At 37.6% G+C, this 21407-nt stretch overlaps 1 protein-coding gene across 8 annotated transcripts in view; it reads left to right on the forward strand.

Moving 5' to 3' along the window:
• Nucleotides 1-21407, forward strand: part of LOC149942907 (latrophilin Cirl-like) — a 282318-nt gene that overhangs the window by 95796 nt on the left and 165115 nt on the right. For all 8 annotated transcript variants that reach the window (XM_090179813.1, XM_090179812.1, XM_090179817.1 and 5 more), the window contains one exon: nt 4092-4441. In XM_090179813.1, the coding sequence (XP_090035939.1) occupies nt 4207-4441 (235 nt within the window). In that variant the 5' untranslated portion in view covers nt 4092-4206. The remainder of the gene's footprint in view (nt 1-4091; nt 4442-21407) is intronic.

A 21407-nucleotide genomic window follows, 5' to 3' on the forward strand; every position in this document is an offset into this window, starting at 1 on the left:
AGGGGAGGATGGTTCGGAATATCTGTAATAAGATTGAGTGACGCCATTTTTTGGCCGCGTCGGCGGAAAGCGAGGGCAGCTTTCTTTTGGCACTTCCCGCTGAGCCCTGTCGATTGTTTTTCCCCTCATTCTTTCTGCGCGACACCCTTTACCTCCACCTTGTTCCTTCGTTTCCCCCTCGCGACCCAGAAGACGGAGGGGTACGTCCGAAGATGCGAAAGTTTTTCTTTCATCTCGTTCTTTTCTCTTCCCCGGTTCTCTCGCTTCCTCTTCTCACGCCATATTTCTCCCTTTATCACTTAAGCTTGTCACCGTCGTTTCCTACCAAATATTGGTTATAGTCCCGGCGCTTTATACGGGCGAACCTATACCCGTCTAATAAAGCGATACTCCGTCACGTACGCTTCCCCGCTTTCCCCAGCCTTTCATCCCGTCGCGGTTGCTAAGTCGCGGCCAACTTAGTTTAATTTCCGAAGCAATCGGGATCCAAAGCTGTCAGCCGTCCCGACACGTCCCGCGTCGATCCAAACCTCCTTTTCCAGTAGCGAATGCCGGACAACGCGACCAAATCTCTCTTCTTTTTATAATAATGAGATTCGTATTACGGAAGGAAAGCCGTTGACTCGAGCTTTATGTAAAAGTCCATTATATTCGTATAAACGCGCCATATTCCAAAATTGGCGTCCGCCTACGCGTTACGTCTGAAAAAGGAACTCTCCGGCGAAAGAGTGAATCGCTCGTAGCCGCCCTGGATGGAATCTTTTTCAATCCTTTTTTTACATAAAGAGCGGCTTCATTTTATCCGTTGTCGTTCAAAACGAGAACTTATTTATACGAAAGAGTATTCACCCCAACTCTAGCCCGCGAGACATTTTCCGAAAGAAATACGCCGTAGATTCTTATTTTTTGGCAGTTTTTATTGGGCATTTCCATATTATCCCCTCTCTTCTTAAACCCCAATCTGTTACATTATAAAATGTCAAGAAAATGTATTTTACGCGTTGCAAAATCATAAAATCAAATGTGTCTTTCGGTTTTACTTTTTTTAACCGTCATTTAATTTGCAGAGTGCTAATTAAATGATTAATAAAAGGTTCCAAAACAATGTAACCTGACGTAAGCCGATTTGCCTTTTGGGCCTTTTATTTATATTAAAAATATGAAAAAGATATACAGGGTGTTTCATAAGGTTATGCCAAATTTTGAGGAGTTGTAGGGGGTGAGTTGAGAAGTATGCCTGTTTTTGTCCCATTTTCCTACGATGATTTAAAAGAGCGCCAGAGAGCTTCAAAGTGTGGCCTACTAAACCCTAGAAGTCGGCTTTAACAAGCGCAAACCAAACAGTAGGGAAATGCGAACATTAAGGTTTGGGTTCGTGTGATAGGTAAAAAAGAACTTTGTATACAAATCGTGGTAACCAGCTTAAAAATGTAACTTAAACAGTATTTAAAGTCCCTGCTGCTTGTTGCAGCCTACTCACAGGGGCTAGTAGGCCACACTTTGAAGCTCTCTGGCGCTCTTTTAACTCATCGTAGGAAAATGAGAAAAACAACCGGCATACTTCTCAACTCACCCCCTACAACTCCTCAAAAAATTTCGTAACCTTTTGAAATACCTTTTATAATTTCTAAGTTATCTATTTTACCCTTTTATAATTTTTTTTTTGTAATTTCAAGTAATATTTTTATTAACATTTTTGGGTGTCATATTTAGATCTGGAATAATACATTTCAGTAAATTGAAATGTTAACAATGATAACTTTAGTATACCCTAGTCAAGCGTAAAATATGGATAATAGTTCCATCACATATTCTCCGCTAACTTGAATAAATTCCTGGTCTCACGCGTTGTCTAATACGCCACCTAACGACTGTCTTAACTACCGCAGACCACCATATAGTGTACAACGCTGTTTCTTCTAAGTAAGGCAGCCAAGTCATAATACGCGGCATTCTTTTTAGCTTCCTTTTCCTCCTACGAGTAAAAAAACGGTCGATACTTTAAGACCATTTTCCTTTGAAGCCGACATTATGAAAGCTATAGGCTTAAAATAGGAGGGTCCTGAAATTGGGGGTGGAAAAGGAAAAAAAATGACTCTGGCTCATTTTTTCAGGTTCTCTTCGCCCCCCTCTTCCCCCCCCCCCCCCTGCAGCCCGCCGCGTCGTGGAAAGAATTTGAATAATAAAGAAAGCTTCGAATCTCTCTTTCTATATATAGTGTATGTCAAGATATATTTCACGGCGAAAATGCGCGTTTCTTTTTAAGAAATTTCCTTCGGATTTGGCCCCTTTTTTAAAAGGTTAATACGGGGGCCCGAGATCTTTTTCAGACGCCCAATCGATGAGATTTTCCAGGCTAAAGGAATACGCCCCTTACTCTTCCTCTTCGCCTCTTTTAACCTTTTATATTTATATTTTTTGGCTAGATTGATGGGGAGCGGGGATGTGTAGTTGAAGCCCCAAAATGGTTTCTATTTTAAATTCTGGTACCCGTACATCGTGAATTTCCAAGATTTGTTGAATATAAATATATGTTGTAGATTTAAATAGGCCTAAACGCAAACGGATTTGTTGTAATAGTTATGATTGGTTATGTTGCGAAGAGTTATACCTTCTGACCAAAATAGACAACATTTTTCTTGTTTGTGTAATAATTCTTTTGGTAATTCAAAATAATTTTATTAGTGTTGTTAGTCGGAAAATTATCCAACTATACTGCCTGGTTAGCAGTTTAGGTTTATTGTTTGTTAAGAACGTAAAAAATTATACTCGTTTTAGAAACGTTTACTGGGCGCCGCCATTATCGTACAGACAACTAACGAGCAAGCCCTCTACCGCAGAAATTTCAACCCCCCAAAACCGATTTTTTTCACAACCCCCCACGTAGACTGTAAGGTAATGGTGGTCCATTGGGAAGGCGAGTTTAAGAGTCTATAAGAACGTGTGGAGCATTTCTTAAGCCTAACGTCTTGTAAGTTTAGACGTAAATAAGTAAAACAAAATACTAGTGTTGTAAGTCAAAATTTTCCGGAACATGACCGAGGCCTTTTTTTTTGGAAAATTTTCCGTATTTTTCCTAAAAAAAAGTTTTTCATTCCATGATTAGTCTAATATTATTTGCAAATTTAATTAAAGCGGCATTTTAGCCTCATTTTTCCGAATATAAAAGTAAAACTAAACCTCTAGACTAGCTTTTAAATTGATTAACAATTTGTTTACTATACATAGTTTGCATCCCTACGTCGCCAATGACGCAGTTGCAAGTATAGATATATGCACCAAGAATAAATGTTATTTAAGCAAGAATGAACCGTTCCATGCCGCCATTTTGCTGGTGTAGATATATTTATCAGTAAAACGCGAGGTTTAACAGTTTCAATCGTCTGTTTGCGGATTTTAATTATTTTAAAATGATTAAGAATTTAGATTCACTTTGAAATTGGTTAACTGCCTTGTTACAAATTGTTATTTTATTCGATCACCACCAAAACTTTGCCAACTTCTTTTTGTAGATATTTCAGTCGTCATTTGCTATTTTGTTTAAATAACCCGGGTTTAAAATCTTACCTGGTTTGGTTTAGGGCCCATAGCAATATTAATTTAAAAAATTGAAGCATCAATTTAATTTTCGTACGTTTTGTCGCTTTTTTGCGATGACCAACAAAATGGATACCTATTTAGTAGCTACCCGTGAAATGATTTGACTTTTTGATCTCCCCTCTCGGTTTCCATGGAGACCATAGGCCCCTCCCTTAGGTGCAAACTATGTAATACATAGTTTGCACCTAACATTTTATATCGATATAAAAGTTAAAAAATTAAAAACCCTTAAAAAGTAATTTGTTTAATTTTTTTATTTTTCCGGAAAATTAACATAACTAAATTTTATTTTAAAGAGCCCATATTTAAATATTTTGTGGCAACTGGTGTAGCGCTTACTTTAAGTTAAGCGTTAAGATTAAAGTTGAGATTTCAATACAGTAGGCTGTTAGCGAAGTATGGCAATATATCAAAATAATAAAACGTAACTTGTATATTTCTTAGCGTCATTAGTCTCTTACCTATCGTTTTTCTTATTTTTTTCCCAACAGGCAGCCAAAATATTTGAGCCGAAAATCTGAGAGGCGGGGAAACTTTGGAAGATAAAGCGACTTTGGGCAGCGTCGGGTCACGCGGCATTCTCTCTCTCCGCTTAGCCCTCGTTATATGACGTCATCGCTGACCTCCGATGTTCCTCGAAGAAACCCGCTTGACCGTTTGAAAACGTCCGACGAAATACCTCAGCGCCGAAGAAGCATGTGGCCGCTCCGAAATTCTTGGTCATCTCGGGTCAGGCAACGGTCAACTGGCTCGCTGCAGGATATCTTCGCTACAACGCGTCTCGTTTTGCTGACTCTGCTGTGCTTGCATCCTTTCGCCGGGTGTCACGCTAAGAAAAATGGTGAGTGTTGAAAAATATCCTCTTTTTTTTTCAGCCGCCTTGTAACCCGAAAAAGACTCTCCATCCTATTTTTTTTCCTATTGGTTTTTTCGCTCGCGATCGCTGTGTTGAAAATATCGCTTACTAACGCGTTTTCAAATATGCTACCCGTCTGTGTAATGGAGTCAACTGGGACATACTATGTTTTGAAATTGAGGCTATTTGGCGCCAAATATTATATTAGGATTGTTTGTAATCTTTTGTTATGGTAATTTTAATCGTGCATTCTATGTTCTTAAACCAAAGTGATGAAGACCCGGACTAATTGAGCTAAGCGATTCGTAATTACATATTGGGCCCTTGATGCTGTAAATATTCCATTAACGATTAATACGATATTGAATCATAATTTCCTGTTTTAAAAATTTAAATTTAAACGATCAATATTATTATTTAATTATTATCATAATGAATAAGTTAAGCTGTAATGAAAATAATATCGTTTATTTATAATTTGATGTTTTCTTAATACATTACTACGACAACGCAAATTCACCACTATCTTAAATTATTTCTCGAAGGAAAGAAAGTATATCTAAATAAATAAATAGATAAATGATAACCCTTCAGCTCTTTTCTTTATTAAATTAGGAATGCTCCTTTTTTATTTACAAAGAATCGGGAGAAAGTAGGGCAAAACCTTTCTTTTCAAACCAAATTAATATCGAGTTATAATTCTAATCCGCATTTAAGGATAATCGTCTTGGGCGGATAATACGCTGATTTTACCCCCTTGGTAGTCTTTGATTGAAACACCAAGTTAACCTTCGAACGAAGAGAAGTCTGTAGGGACTGTGTTATTAGGGGGAAGCGGTTTCATTCCCTTTTTGCCTTTCGAAATGCATGCTAAAACGATTTCATTTCGTTTCTTCTGGCTGGCAAGTCGCGTATAAGAAAATCTCGAATAGTATAAGAGCGGGATGAGGGGGGGGGGGGGGAGAAATCGCTCACGTAGGCTTAAGCTAAGCAGCTCGCAGTTGCTACGATGACTCTGAGATAAATGTTTGCAGGCTCGCCGATTGATGTATCGCTCTTGATTTATGAAAGACCACCTCTCTCTTGCTGGGGGCTCCTCGCTTATAATGGCTGCTTGGAAACAGTCCCGTCTTTTCCTCTCTCTCGAAATATCCATAGCATTTCGAAAACTAGGTTTGCCTTCCGAAAAAATAGCGGAAAAAAGGATTTTTTCTTTTTATATTCCTAGTGATGAATTACGGAGAATTACATCCAGGATTTCTTTTTTATCCGCATCCCCTTCCTCGCTTTCCCGCGTGCCATATACTGCGAGCAAAAATCCACTTCAGCATTTCCTATCTGGATTTAAACTTTGATTTTTCTTATTTTTTCTCTTTTTTCGGTCTTTCCATCTTTTTTGTCTTTTGTAGAATGGCGATTTAACCTTGGTTTGACCGTATATCACGGAATGAGCGTAAGACGTTAAACCTCTAATTTAGAATATATATAAATGATATTACTTCTCAAAAAGTTTTATGGTTGCACGATTAAGGTGGAAGTCTTTTTTAAGTGGTATTAACTGATTTGGAAATGTTTTGGCGCTTGTCAAACAGCCCTATTAATCATAAAGTGTTGAGGTTTTGTTAGCCTCAAAATGAACTTTAAAAAAACCATAGATGTCATTTTAAAACGTGGGCATTTCAAATCGGTCCAATCTGAAATTCGAAAAGAAATTGTTCACGATTTATTCTCGTGCGCCAAATTTAATTACAATACCCGGATAGTTTCGGTAGAACAGCCTACCATCATTGCGGGTCTAACCGTAATACGAAGGAATAATCAACTTAAAACTAAGGATTTTTTAACAAGACAGATAAAAATATAATTGAATATACAATACAAAATTATAATAATCAACCACTTTTATTTTTTTAACAGAACAGATAAAAATATAACTGAACAATAATAATAATAATAATAATAATAATAATAATAATAATAATAATAATAATAATAATAATAATAATAATAATTTTAAGTTTCCTACCCAGTCTTAAAGCAACAGTCGGCTCTATCATTGCCACCTGTATTATGTTAGGACCCTTGTAATAAGAGATGGCAATGGATCTATAACTGGAGATCGTCTATTAATTGAAAATGAAACTAAAATGCAGAATAGCGAAACAATAACGTCGTCAGAGAACCATTGTAGAGAATTATAATTAGACAAATCAAACACTACTTAGTGTACTATAATCTAAATTATACATACCACATAAAATATAATATAAAATATTACTCTAATTTAAGTTAATGTAAAATTAGCAATCGAGCCAATCAACCGAGGGGTCAAAATGTAGCGTAAGCATCTTGTTTTGATTTCGACGCTAGCGACATCTGTTGGAATAAAAAGCTACTTCACGTCGAGGCGACACTCGCTTTAAGTCTCTATTTAAAGAACAGTTATTTTTTACACAAATGTTGATAACTATGGAATTGTTTTGAAAAAAGGGAATTATATCGCGACTTCTTGTTCGGTTTGATTAAGGGCGTTTTTTGGTTTACTGATTGCGGCGTATTCAGCCAATCGAAGGAACAAGAAGCCCTTCGTTTTTAGACAAAGATATCTTCCAAAGACCCCCATCATTTTCCCTCGTCAATTTCGAGTCTTCTTTTCCGCCTTCCCGTTCTCTTTCCGTACAGAGAAATGATTCCCATTTTTTGGAGCGGGATGAGGGAGCGAGGGACGCTCCGGCGCGTAGTTCTAACGATCCCAGTCTAGTTTAAGAACTGAGAGGCGCGTAGTCGTATTCGGCATCAGCTGTTTCTCTTTTTGTCTCTCACTCATCTCGGAAAAGTTCTTCTCCCATTCGCAAAGATTTCTTCGGCGGTGGTTTCTGGTTATTACGGAGGGTGGGAGGCTTTCGTCCGTATTTGAACCCTCATCCGCGCCACCCCCGCATCCACCTATTTCTGGGCTCGCTACGATTTTAATACAATGTCTATGGCCATCCGGGTACCATCCTGCGCTTCTTCGCCTCATCGATTTCAGGGGCCCCTCCGCGAGAGATCTCTCGGAGTTAAATCCGTGTGGCCCACTTATGAAATTCGCCTCTACCATCTGTTTTGTTTGCGAGTTTTAACTTGAACTAGCGTCCGCGGCGGTATTTTCCGGCCTGAAAGAAATATCCTTTCTATATATAAGTCGTATACAAAGGGTTCTTTTAGAATTTCATCCCAACTTTCCATTTTTTTTTATTCCGAGCCAGTCGTGCCCTAAAAAGGATTGAAAGAGTTAGAATCTATATTCTTCAAAGCGTTTCTTTTGTTTCAACGCCGATTTGTCTTTTCTAAGAATTTTGCTCCTTTTTTTACGGGCCTTTGTGACAATTGAAATGGTACCGGGAATCCGTTGTAAAACGATTTGCCTATTAAATTAAGATTTTGTTTTTAGGAATGGTTTCACAACGGCGATCGGTGTAACATTTGTGTCCAAAATTGTCATCGCCTTTGGAGGCTGTGTTAGACGCAGTTTCTCAGTTTCTGAGAATACTTTTCATTTAGTTAGGTTTTAAACCTTCGCTAAGGTTTCATTCTGAATACTGAAAGCTTTTTCAATAAGTCCTTTTCATTTGAAGAGTTGATCCTTTCGAACGTAAGTAATTATCAATGGAACTCTTTATGAAATGACCTTGACACTGTCACGCTGAAAGCGCATTAAGCGGGAATAACGAGGGTTGCATAAAATCTTAATTCTCCGAATTCGGCAGTTTTTGATAGAACGTTAACCTAAATTCGGTTCCCGCATTCGAGGCTAAGCATTAAAGAATTTGTATAGGAGTTGATGAAAGTAGACTTTAATTAAACGTTTCTTCTTAATTATTTTTACGTATAAAGCTGAAGGAAATGAGTTTTTCGTGCGGTTAATATTTTTTATTTCTCGCAATGTATACACCCACTCCGTTTTGGTGGAAAGAAAACCAGTATTTAAAAACCGAAAACCATTAAATTTTAACCCTTGTTGGTGTATGGGGCGCTTTGATGAAGGAAAACATTTTTTCCGGGTGAGATCGTTCGATAATGGTCTGTTCTCTTCTCTCTTTTAAATGCCAGCAAAAATAACGCTGCTATAGGATAAAAATGGATTAAAAATCCCCTATTTGCGAAAATCCCCCCCCCCCCTTGCTTTAATCTAACCGAAGAGGGTATTTTAAATGAAAAAAATCTGTAAATGTTTTTGGAGAGCTCGTTGAAGGTATAATTTAAATTTACGATGTTTTTCGTTCCCGTTTTGCACCCAAGATCTTCGAGAGCCCATTGTATATATATTTTATACAGCTATACGTTTACAAGGATAAATATATTTCCAGAACACTCTTGTTATATACACCGCGGCTTTTGGAGGCGAGATCGTGTTTACTTCAACGTCGAAACAAGGCCGCGCACGATTTTATAATACATTTCTTTTTAATCCGTCTCTATTTTATAATACTTTTGTTCACGCCGCCTGGTGTTTTCTTTTGGGGAAAGTAATTTACAACGAAATTTAGGTTTTTTTTATTTAACATCATAGGGCAAAATTTATTTCCGCTATTATTTCTTCTTATAAACACTTTTAGAATTTAACGTTCTTACACATCGATATTTTTGTCGGAGCGGTAATGCGAACGCGAACTTGGCTCTAATATTTTTGAATAAATATCCCATTTAAAGGTCGAAGTTTTTTGGGGCTGTTGTAGGCTAGGCCTGTTCCTAGCATTAATCAACCCAGATTTAGGATCGACGCTCCTCTTTTTCAAATATTTAAAACTTTACTAGTACAAACTAATGACTTTAGAGTTAATTTTAGATTACCAGATACGTTCCTAATTATAGCGTTGTTAACGATACGCTTAATTTTTTTTTAAGTTTTTCAAAATTGAAACTTTTTGACGTGTTACGAAAATCTTTTTCCTCAGGCGAACGTGTATATAGTTACGCGGTTTATCAAAATTCGTTTTTTTTATCCTTTTCAACGAAATCTTTGGCGTATTTTCGTATACCTGTATCTATTTATTTTTAATTCCCTCGACTTGGGAGTCGTATTGAAAATTTCTATTTCCGTCTGGGGACGGCCGCGTATTGAATGACGCCAGCCGCTGTTGAGTAATCTCTCTCGCTTCGGGGCAAATTTTAAATTTGAAAGCTCTCTCTCTCTCTCTCTCTCTCTCTCTCTCTCTCTCTCTCTCTCTCTCTCTCTCTCTCTCTCTCTTCGCAAAGAGTAAAACGCTTTGATTTCTCAGCGTTCCCCGTCCTCCAAGATCGATCGGCCTTGTGCGACTTAACCAAAGACTTAGAAAAGTTTTTCGGGCTAAATTAAGTTGAAAAATATGTAACATCTGAACAAACATCGTCTCCCTTATTCCCTTAATACGCTATTACTGTAAAACTTCCCCACGGATATCGTTTAATTTTTACATTTTTAACATTTTCAAACTATCTTTGTAGATAAAATTGCACCTCGGTTAGTTTAACCATAAGTTTATAATATTTTTCCATAAGTTTGTCACTTTGGGGAATATTTTACTGAGGGCTAGTAACAGTGACGTCATCCCCAGGGTAAAATCTCCCCCTAGCGAGGCGCCGTCAAAGGCTATACTTGTGACGCATTAGCAAGCAAACGAAAAACGGTGACGAAGCCCGTAATGCAGTCAGTCTTGTGAATAGCTCTCACGTCGTCAGTAGTAAGCGTCACACTTATGTAACAATATTATACACTTATGGTTTTACTCTAGAGGTTTTGGAAATTAATTCCAATTATTTATTGAATTACGTTTAATATTCACTCAACTCGGAGAAAGGATATATTTATTTGAATAAGTACTTTTGACAAGTTTGAAAAGTGTAAAACGGTCGCGATAAAATGGGTCTAAAGTTTGATGTTTATTTTGGGTACGTAGTAGTGGTGGTGGACTGGGAGGGAACGGGTGGTCTCCGATATCGCCGTTGTGCTCGGCTGAATTAAAAGTCGGTAATAAGTTTCTTTGCCGGTGGTTGGGCATCTGGGAAATCTCTCGGCTTGGGGTGTTTTACTTTAAGAGTGCTAATTTCGCCTCACCGCCTCCTCCGTCTCTCTCCTTATTTATCCTGGTCCTCTCTCTCTCTCTTTGATAGTTCTTGAGTGTCTGTCTGCTCTCGGGCTCGTTAAGAAGCCTTGGCGCTCGCCTAATTTCATTTCGCTAAAAGACTCGCGAGTCGCTTTCTCCTCCCCGGCCCCGGGCCCGCGCCTTCCTCGTTATTGTCTGGGGGGGCCTCTGCCCTAATCGTTCTTCGCGCGCTCTCACAGCCCACTTTTTTTTCGGTGCGTTCGCGTGCTAACATCTTTTCTCTAGTTTGGGAACTAGTGGGGACGAAGGCGGGGTAAAGGCATGTATATGCTTGCCCGCTTTCCCCTACAACCCGCCTTTGGCTTTTATAGTAGTCAATTTTTGAAACGGGGAGTTGAGAAGTATACCCTTCAAGCCTGCAATCTACTCTGGTGGCTTTTGTTTTTGGCTGACTTGTATCTTAAGAGGGAGCTTTTCTATAGCCTCGAGGAAGACTATTCTTCAAAGTAAATCCGGCCAGTTTTGTTAATTTCGGTAAAGGAGTCCCTCGCGACTTTTCATAATTTCGCCGTTTCTTCGCTTTAATTATAGTCAAAAACCGTCTAATGTAGCTACCTTTTGGTGCCAGTTTTGTTGGCCTTGTTCGTTAATTTAAGGCTTTAAATCTTTAAACATTTTTGTAGCTCTGACGCAATTTCAAATTTCTATTTATCGTATAGTGGTCCTTTTTAAAGCTAATTTTCGATAATTGATGTTTTTCAATAAATAAATTGAATCTAAACTTAAATTGTGTGTCAAATATATCGTATATTTTAATAATAATAATAAAAGTAATAATCAGCTAGACTAATACTCAAGGCACCACCATAGGCCTAAGTCATCAAGCAACTTTAAAAGCCATTAATTCAGGTGGCCGGGTTACAATGCGTAGGAGGGTGGTGGTAAGCCCTTCATGCCACGCGAGCCAACAGCTCCCTACACTAAATCAAGGAATTGATGAAAATGCAGCAAAAAAATATTATTTATCGATGCCAATTAGAAAAGAAATATTTAATTGGAATAAAACCATTCGCCAGGCTTTTAACAGAAGCTATGGATTATTGGCGCTAATTACGTTAAAAACAAGTCGTAGCAAGTCCTAGCGGACGATTTTTCGTTTTATTTCAAGTCTCTCTAAGCGTTAAAATCCGCATTGGAACGTTTTAGCCAAGTTCGACCTTTCGTCGTTATTGACCCGTAACTTGTCATCCGCCTAATTAATACCTTAAACGTAGCAAACCAATAACTCGGGACGCCTAGTTAACCTACCGTCATTAATCAGAAAGGAAACTTTCTTAATTGAAACTTCCCAATTTTTTTTATATTAAATTCTAAAAATACTCCGCGATAAATTATGCAAGGTTTAGGCGATAATAAAAAGCTTCCATCGGAGTCTTTGAACCGAGAAAGTGTGCCAAATAATATAATGCTTGGTAGCTTTATCCCTGAAGGGGTCAGGTCGATTGAAAACCTTTAATAAAGTATGATTGATTCAGGCCTTTAGACAAAAAAAAATAGATGGAAGTAGAAGAAAACATGGAACAACTGGACAAGGATGAAATCGATTGTAAAACCAAAACTTTATCTTTTTTTTTCTTTTCAATCAAGAGCGTTTTTTTTGCGGTGGACATGCGGGCAAGTCCGAAGCGAAGGCGTCGATTCTTTCCTTCCCTTACATGTTAAAGGAAAGCATTTTCTCCTCTTCCCTTTCTCCATCCTTTCCCAACCGCTATTTCTATAGACTACGTCAGCGGCGGCGTTTCCATTGATCGTGCATGGTTGCCAATGCCGTCATAGGAGGGGAGAGGAGCGAGACTGGAATAGAGAGGAGCCAAAGAGGTTTCGGTAATCTTTCCCCCCCGTTTGCATCGCGTGGAAGCTCAAGAGAGATATCTATACTCGCCGCCCTTATTAGTCGACTCTTTATCCGAAGAGAGGGGCACGCGTGAAGTCTGTACTTCAGACGGTATATCAATAGAATTGAGACTGGTTGGTGAAGGACAACTCTCTCCTCTTTCTGGGCATCCCCATCATCCTCTCGCTCCTCCGTTAATTTGCCTTGGGAGAAAAAAGGCACCCATAATTTCCCACCTTTCTCTCTCTCTCGCGGGCTTCGGAAGAGACAAACAAAGGCACTCTCTCTCTTCCGTATTATAGCGGCTAGAACCGATGCCAGGGGTGCGAGCCTAAAGTCACCGTTCATAATGGCAAGATTAATCATATAATCCTTTAAGTTAATGGAGCGTGTATATTTTTTGAATATTTTAGAGAGTAGGGGATTTTCCATACTCCCACGGGAGGATACGCGATCCGCGAATGTAGTCCTTCGCATCACTCGTTTTCTGACAGTTTTATAATTACCGCTACGGTGTTTCATATTATCCTAGTGTTTTTTTTGGTTATTGATAGGTTGTTATTGATAGGTTGTTATTGATTTGGTGTATTTAAAATGGATTCGTGGGGTTGTTTATAAGTAAATCTAAAATGATTAATTATGTTTATAAGTTAAAAATGTATATGGCTATAAATGCTAGTTTTATTTTTCAAATTGCTCTTTCTGTTGTTTAAAAATTCGTATTGAACAAGGTTGCCACACGTCAGGGAAAAATTAAAAATGGGCCTAAAAAGTCAGGGAATGGTCTCGGAATTTAATTTAAATCTTGACACTTTTTGAAGGTAATTTTACTCTAGATCTATGACAAATTATATTATTATTATTTATTTCCTTGAAAAATTTGCTAATTTTTTCAACATTTCGAAAACTGTTTTACTGAAATATAAATCCATTTCCCTTCTGATAACAAAGAAATATAAAATAAAAATTTTGGCCTTAGAAAGTCGGGGAAAATCTTTAATATTATAATAATAAAGTATTTTGAGAGCATCAATGCATGACTACAATTTTAAATATTTTAATCATGATTTAATCCTTATACAGATAAATGTACAGATTTTTCTTTCAAGAATTGTTTACCAAAAGTGTAACTAAACATTAGGTCTACATCTTTTCGAATCTAAAAGTAAAACTAAACTAGTTAAAACTGATTAACAATGTAACACTATTAATGTTTTGTAGTATGTTTACTGTTATTAGACATTTTATATCGATGAAAAGATAAAAACATTAAAAACCCCTAAAAAGTAATTTGTTTAAATTTTTTTAAATTTTCTGGAAATTGTTTCGCATTTTATTCTTTCGGAAAATTAACAAGTCTAGTTTCTATAGTCTTGGTTATTTGAACCAATTTGGTCGAATACCCATTGACAAGTTCCCTTTGCGCGAACCCTTGAACGCGTAGCAAGCGTTCTTTTGGCGCTTTTCCCTCAGTCGACGTAGCCGGACGATTTAATTTAGAAAATTACCTAGTAGTAATTGTTTGTCTGGCTGCCAATTTCCTGCTTGGCCATTTTCGTGACCCGAAGCCTCTTTGAGTCACCCTGTAAGGCCCCCCTCTCGTTCAATCCGCACCCTCGGGGAGTCGCGCTCAGCGTTTAACGCGCGAGTCCCCGTCACCTAAGACTTCTTCATCCAATGAACTTTCGATGACTAAACTTCCCTTCGGGAGGATGCGGGGATGGTAGGTAGGCGACTAAGTCAATCCGTCGAGAGGGAGAATCGCGCGCAAAAAAATGGAGGGAAAAAGTAGCGAAGGCACGACTCTAACATGTCGCGCTTTCCTGCTGAACACTTGATTTTTTCCCCATCGAGTTAAGGAGAAGTATATACTAGGCTGCACTGTCGCAATTTTTTTTCTGCACGGGCTAGCGCTTTTTTAAGTGGTTTTAGGCGGCTCTAACGCCCACTTAAATCGGATTTTCCGCGCTGTATAAAATTAAATCTCGGTGCCCTTTTTATTGATTTAATAGGTGAGCCGGCATCTCCGTCCGCGCTCGTAGATGAAAAATCGAGCGACGTTGTTAAATTTAAAGAGTCCGTATAGAACTTTTAGCCCAAGTTTGACGCGGAACGATATATATTGAGTTTCGGATTTAACTCATTCGGGCGAATACTTATTTCGCCTCTGACGCGTCCGTAGGTGAGATTAGAGTCGAAATTTTGGCGAAAGCTCGCGAAGAGAGAAAGTGAGAGACGGGTGGTCTCGAAAATTCTCCCTGAGTAAGCGTCTCATTTGTCGGCGACGAAAATTGAGATTTAAACTTTAACGACCGTTAAAAGTCGTTCTCCTGGATTTTTAATGGCGTTTCTCTATAGCCTTTGGCTATGTTTTCCTCCCCACCCCCCTCACCATAGAAGTCCCTTTCGAAACTTCTACGGAAAGATACGTATGTACTCTGCCGATGTTGTGGCGGAAGTCGCCGCTGGTGATATAAATTTTCATTTTCGCCGCTCCAATGAATCCGAGTTGGCCGTTGTCGTTCGCTTTTCGATAAATTACGAATAACGCTTATTACGAACATTGTATTTTTAGTATCTTTCATTTTTAACAACCGTACAATTTGGCTTCTCGCGCGTAATGTCGCGGCTATAAATAAATTTTGAATGTAGCCTATTCAGCCATCTCGCGAAATTTCCCGCAGGTAGAGAACACTTCAAAACTAAGAGTCTCCTATAGCCTTATAAACTCCAAATTCCGTATATCATTGGCCAACCGAGTTTTAAGTTTTGGGCCGAACTCCGTGTCGTAAGTCAAAAATGTACGCTTACAATATATGAATATTATCCTAATATCTGGCGTACGGCACCTCGACGGATTTTACGGCGCTATTAAAAGGGGGACCATTCGCGAAAGTTATAATTTTGGACGCCTTGATTTTGATGGGTCCTTACCAGCTCCACTCCTGACGCCTGCCCCCCTCTCTCTCTCTCTCTGCTAACAGCGCCTTTACTTTTAAAACTGATTAAAATAACCCTATAAAGTTCGAACCAGTATCCCCCTTTTAACTACTGTAGGCGAAAATTTATTAGGGCCAACCCGAAAATTGGCCGATGCTTCAAATTACTTTTATGGAGTTTTTCAATTAGAGAACCCGGGCAAATTTGCATAGGCAAGCGAGTTCTCTCTCCCTGGTTATTTCGGTATCTGGCCGCCCTCAACTACCTCTTTTAATAAAAATTAATTTGTTCTAGGTAGAGCGCTAAGCTCGCTTTTAGCTTCACCACCTCAATTTCTGGCTGCCTTTCTACAGGCCTTCGGAAACGTACCATCATTTTACTCTCAGCTTACTTCCTCCCCATCGAATTTCCGGAACTAGATCGGAGGAACCGGAGGGGGTTATTTTTAGTGACTCTCCGAGTTTACTTTATTAATTAATTAATAGTAGCGAGAACGTCGGCTTGAAGCTGAGGCTGTTGCGAATGAGTTGAGTGTGTTTACTTGTTGAAGGCAATTTTTTGCTTTTGTTAGATTTTCTTCGGCAGCTTCCGATTCAATAAATAGTCTTTAGAGTTTTTCGAGTTTTTCGAAGGACCATAATTTGAAGACAATTATTTTTGGGAAAAATTCGACAAGATATAAATTAAAATGAAAGTTTTTTAAGTGAAGCTATTACGAATCGTTGAACACTGGCTTTATACAAATATTAATCACTATTTATATACTAAAGTAAAAACCAATATTTTAGCTTTGTAATAAATGTATAGTCAAACATAAAAAACTACAATAATCAAACACAGGTGTTCTAATAGATAAATATCTTTTTCAATAAAAAGCAGATGATTTGTTACGAACAAGTTACGATGTTTTATCAGTTGATAAAAACAACCAATTAGCTTGCTTCGCTTTAGCCTAGTTTCAATTAAATATAAACATTTTGGGATTAGGTCGTCGTTGTAATTTTATATAATTCAGGGTGGTCGATTTTTTATTAAAAAATAAACGTTTTAATTTATTTAATCGGAATATTTTTATTTAAATAAGAGTTTTTTTAATTTTAAATGTATCTTTTGTCAAACTGAATAATAATTTGAATGCAGCTTAATCATTATTAAATTTAATGAATAATTAAAATGAAATTTAATTTATCTTGCTCTGACCTGACATTGCTAGAGAACCTACTTTGGCACATTTTCGTAAATCCATTGATATAAATAAAGGATTTTTTAAATATAACTCTTGTTTAAATCACTGATTTGAATCAGACAACACTGAATTAATGTTGTTATTAATGTCAGTCTTTTGAAATATCTTAAATTTTGAAATGAACGGCTTTCGATTGCTTCTACCACGCACGGCTATATTTTACCCGTAGAAAGGAATATTTAATTGAACTTAATAAGACGTTAAATTACAGTCGAATTATCCGTAATAGACGAAAACGCGGACGCCTAGCCAGGAATTTCTGCGAAGGAAAAAAATATCTCGGTTCATAGACCGTTGATGGTAGAGTCGTCTATTCGGGTTCAAAATATGGAAACGGGTTTTATTTCGGGCTCACACCCTCTTGAATAAATAGCGCCACGGACACAGAATGAAAAGATGAGGCAACGCTGATCGCGCCGCAATAAAAGCGAAGCGACCCTTTCGAGAGTTTTGTAAAGGTTCGTTTTTAGGCGTCAAAGACAAGTCGTTTTCCACCACCTACTATACTAAAGGCTTTTACCCCTGTCTCGAGCCAAGTTGCCTTTGGAACGAACTCGTGGAATTTCAAGGAAGTTACTGATGGCTAGTTGCTATTCATAAATCCCGTAGATTCTCGTTAGCAGAAGCTTATAATATCTCTTAATAGATAAGTATTTATCTTCCTATCCCACTAATGTTATTAGTTTGAAACGTGTACCTACCCAGGCTTACGCTGATTTTTCAAAAGGTTTTTTTTTTGCAAGAAAATATAGTGCAGGGTGAAATTTATCATATACTGAAATTTTAAAACTATTAGAAAAGAAAAATGAATTATTAATTAATATCGGCCTATGTAGTCTAATTTTAAAATTTTTCATGGATTTAAGCGTGGTAATTTTTCACATATTCGCTTAAACTTGTCACCCAATAGAATCTGCCTCGAGATTGCGAAAGTCCTCTTTTCATTTTTATGACCTAAATGGTTACTTATCTTGTGAGGAGATTTATTATTAACTTCTGACGTTAGTCATATACGAACCAACGACCGTCGAATGAAAACTAAATTTGCGTTTATAAACGGATATTTCCAGTAAATTCAAATTCGAAATCGTGGTTAACTTTGTTGGTTTTCTTCTATAAACGACCTTCAATAAAAATATCCTGTTTTTCTTCAATATGTTTAGGCGTAAGGCGACCCGGAATGTCCAGACAAACGGACTATAACGGAAGTCGCTCGAATGGTACCCGTCTATAACGTAAAAAAGGTCTAACGATAACAAATGGCTACCGAAATAACAAAAACGGGGTACGTGAAAAGATCTTACGTAAAAAGTGACAAACTGTACCTCTTTACGCCCTCTTAACTGGAGTGTCAACTGATTCAATATCGCGCCGCTGTATAGACCAGACCAATAAAACGCGTACTATGGCGTCTCTATCGCATCTTTTGATGTTTAGGAAGAGAAAGGGGGCATACCAAATTTTTTGGCTTTGATCCTTAAGTGGGGGGTACCCCGATGTACCGAAAAGAAGTTGAAGAAGCGAAAGAGGCTCTGTATGGTTCTTTAATATTAAAGAGGGTATTCTCTGTGTGTGTGTTGTATAGGGTTGTTATTTCGGAGTCAAGTAGGGGTCGATTAGGAAATTGGGAAGTGTTTGGACGGAGCGGCCCCCTTCAGCGCGCCGGGTCCTCTTGGCGAAGATGCTTATAAAGACACGCACTATGCTAAGTCTCGAGTGCTCTTTCATTTAATCAATAGTCTAACACGGCGGAAATATCAATAAAGTGCCTTCAAATTAAAGAGACGCGAAACTCGGAACGACTCTTTCATTCGCGACGAATCGAGGCTGATTCCAGTTCTCTTAGGATTCGAAAGATTGGGGATCAATTTTATTTTTTAAGTTTAATTTAAAAGCACTCGCTAAGTTTCGCTAATTTTTGTGCACACAACTTTTCCTAGAATAAATATTTAAGAGTTAAGTTGTCAACGGGTATAGTGTTGGTCTTATTTATCATTTTCGTGGAATCCTAGAAGACGTATTTAACAATTGACAGGGTTTCATTAAATTCCATTTTCTTTATCCGACTCCAGTAAAATATTTTATTTTAAAGCTTTGAAATACGAGTATTTTTAATTAATATAATTATTGAGGATCATTTGTTTTACTAATTTTAAATAAATAATTTATTAATTATATTATTGTACTGCAACTTCAGGGTTCGTACACGACCTGGAAAACCAGGAAAAGTCAGGGACTTTTAAAATGTTTCGAAAAGGTCAGGGAAAAGTCAGGGAATTCGAAAATGATTCCAAATGGTCAGGGAATTTGAAAATGATTCCAAATGGTCAGGGAATTTGAAAATGATTCCAAATGGTCAGGGAATTTGAAAATGATTCCAAATGGTCAGGGAATTTGAAAATGATTCCAAATGGTCAGGGAATTTGAAAATGATTCCAAATGGTCAGGGAGTAGTCAGGGAATTTGAAAATGATTCCAAATGGTCAGGGAGTGGTCAGGGAATTTGAAAAAGATTCCAAATGGTCAGGGAATTTGAAAAAGATTCCAAATGGTCAGGGAATTTGAAAAAGATTCCAAATGGTCAGGGAATTTGAAAAAGATTCCAAATGGTCAGGGAATTTGAAAAAGATTCCAAATGGTCAGGGAATTTGAAAAAGATTCCAAATGGTCAGGGAATTTGAAAAAGATTCCAAATGGTCAGGGAATTTGAAAAAGATTCCAAATGGTCAGGGAATTTGAAAAAGATTCCAAATGGTCAGGGAATTTGAAAAAGATTCCAAATGGTCAGGGAATTTGAAAAAGATTCCAAATGGTCAGGGAATTTGAAAAAGATTCCAAATGGTCAGGGAATTTGAAAATGATTCCAAATGGTCAGGGAATTTGAAAATGATTCCAAATGGTCAGGGAGTAGTCAGGGAATTTGAAAAAGATTCCAAATGGTCAGGGAATTTGAAAAAGATTCCAAATGGTCAGGGAATTTGAAAAAGATTCCAAATGGTCAGGGAATTTGAAAAAGATTCCAAATGGTCAGGGAATTTGAAAAAGATTCCAAATGGTCAGGGAATTTGAAAAAGATTCCAAATGGTCAGGGAATTTGAAAAAGATTCCAAATGGTCAGGGAATTTGAAAAAGATTCCAAATGGTCAGGGAATTTGAAAAAGATTCCAAATGGTCAGGGAATTTGAAAAAGATTCCAAATGGTCAGGGAATTTGAAAAAGATTCCAAATGGTCAGGGAATTTGAAAAAGATTCCAAATGGTCAGGGAATTTGAAAAAGATTCCAAATGGTCAGGGAATTTGAAAAAGATTCCAAATGGTCAGGGAATTTGAAAAAGATTCCAAATGGTCAGGGAATTTGAAAATAGTCCAAAAAAAGTAAGGGAATTTGAAAATAGTCCAAAAAAAGTAAGGGAATTTGAAAATAGTCCAAAAAAAGTAAGGGAATTTGAAAATAGTCCAAAAAAAGTAAGGGAATTTGAAAATAGTCCAAAAAAAGTAAGGGAATTTGAAAATAGTCCAAAAAAAGTAAGGGAATTTGAAAATAGTCCAAAAAAAGTAAGGGAATTTGAAAATAGTCCAAAAAAAGTAAGGGAATTTGAAAATAGTCCAAAAAAAGTAAGGGAATTTGAAAATAGTCCAAAAAAAGTAAGGGAATTTGAAAATAGTCCAAAAAAAGTAAGGGAATTTTTAAAAGGACCCCAAAGAAATCAGACATTAAAACTTTTGAAAAATATTTTAAAAATACATAATCAATATTTTTCAAGATTTACCTCAAAACATTCATTTATTCTACAAAAATTGTCAGAGAAAATTTGGTCAGCGAAAACCTGGAAATTTCAGGGAATTTAACTTTGCACGAACCCTGAACTTTGTTGTGACCTATCTAGAATAAAAACGACAATCGTTACATCGTACCAAAAATATTTAACCAAATCGATTATGACGGAAAAAAAGCTCGGCCATTGGCGAAAAATACGAAAATGGGGAAATGTCTTCGATGGCTGGTTTATAAGTAGAACCGGTGAAACCGAGCGCGAAAACAGTGTAACATTATACCAAGTATGATGAGAAATTGTAGACGGGTGGGTAGAAGAACTCTGTACAATTGTCCTCAAAGAACATTAATATAAAGAAGGCGAAGTCGACCATTTTTTGTTGGAGGGGGTAGAAATCTGAGGATGGATGAAGGATCGTCAGAGCGTGGAAAATACAGCTACGCGTTTCATTCTTTCGGACTCGGGGTTTGGGCCTGTCCCGCTGTTTCGGACTCGTCTTCCCATGTATAAACTAGATACATTGTTGCCACACCAGCTACAAAAGAGAAAAGTGAAAACGAAAAAAAGCTTCGTAACCGTTCAGCGCGTTTCTATTCCGACCAGATATGGCGCTGTGTATCGAAGAACACTAGAGTAAAATAGGATTCCGTCATCTATTCTATAGCCTCCGCCATAATAGGTCTACACGCTTGAAAGCGATCGGAGGAGTTCACCATGCGAACCATAAGAGGCCAATGATTCATTTCTTTCGTGTGTCTAAACTGCTTCTGCGTTTTCTATAGTTGTTTAAAGGGGCACGGTCAAGCTTTAACCAGTTAGATAGCCCTATAGCCCATTAAAAACTAAAATTTATGGCGAAAACCGCATCAAAAAATATTTGAGTGGTTAATTTTTAATAAAATAAAGAAATTTCGGGAAATCGAAAAGCGCGTGTCCGCCGCGACACCTGGTGAGACGTCGGTGAGACAGAAAAACTACGTAAAAGCGCGCGCTTCTGAAGACGCAAAAAATTTGTTTTGCACGCGCGGCG

This window comes from Leiobunum rupestre, chromosome 6 (assembly GCF_980474605.1).
Source record: "Leiobunum rupestre chromosome 6, qqLeiRupe1.1.hap1, whole genome shotgun sequence".
NCBI lineage: Eukaryota > Metazoa > Arthropoda > Arachnida > Opiliones > Sclerosomatidae > Leiobunum > Leiobunum rupestre.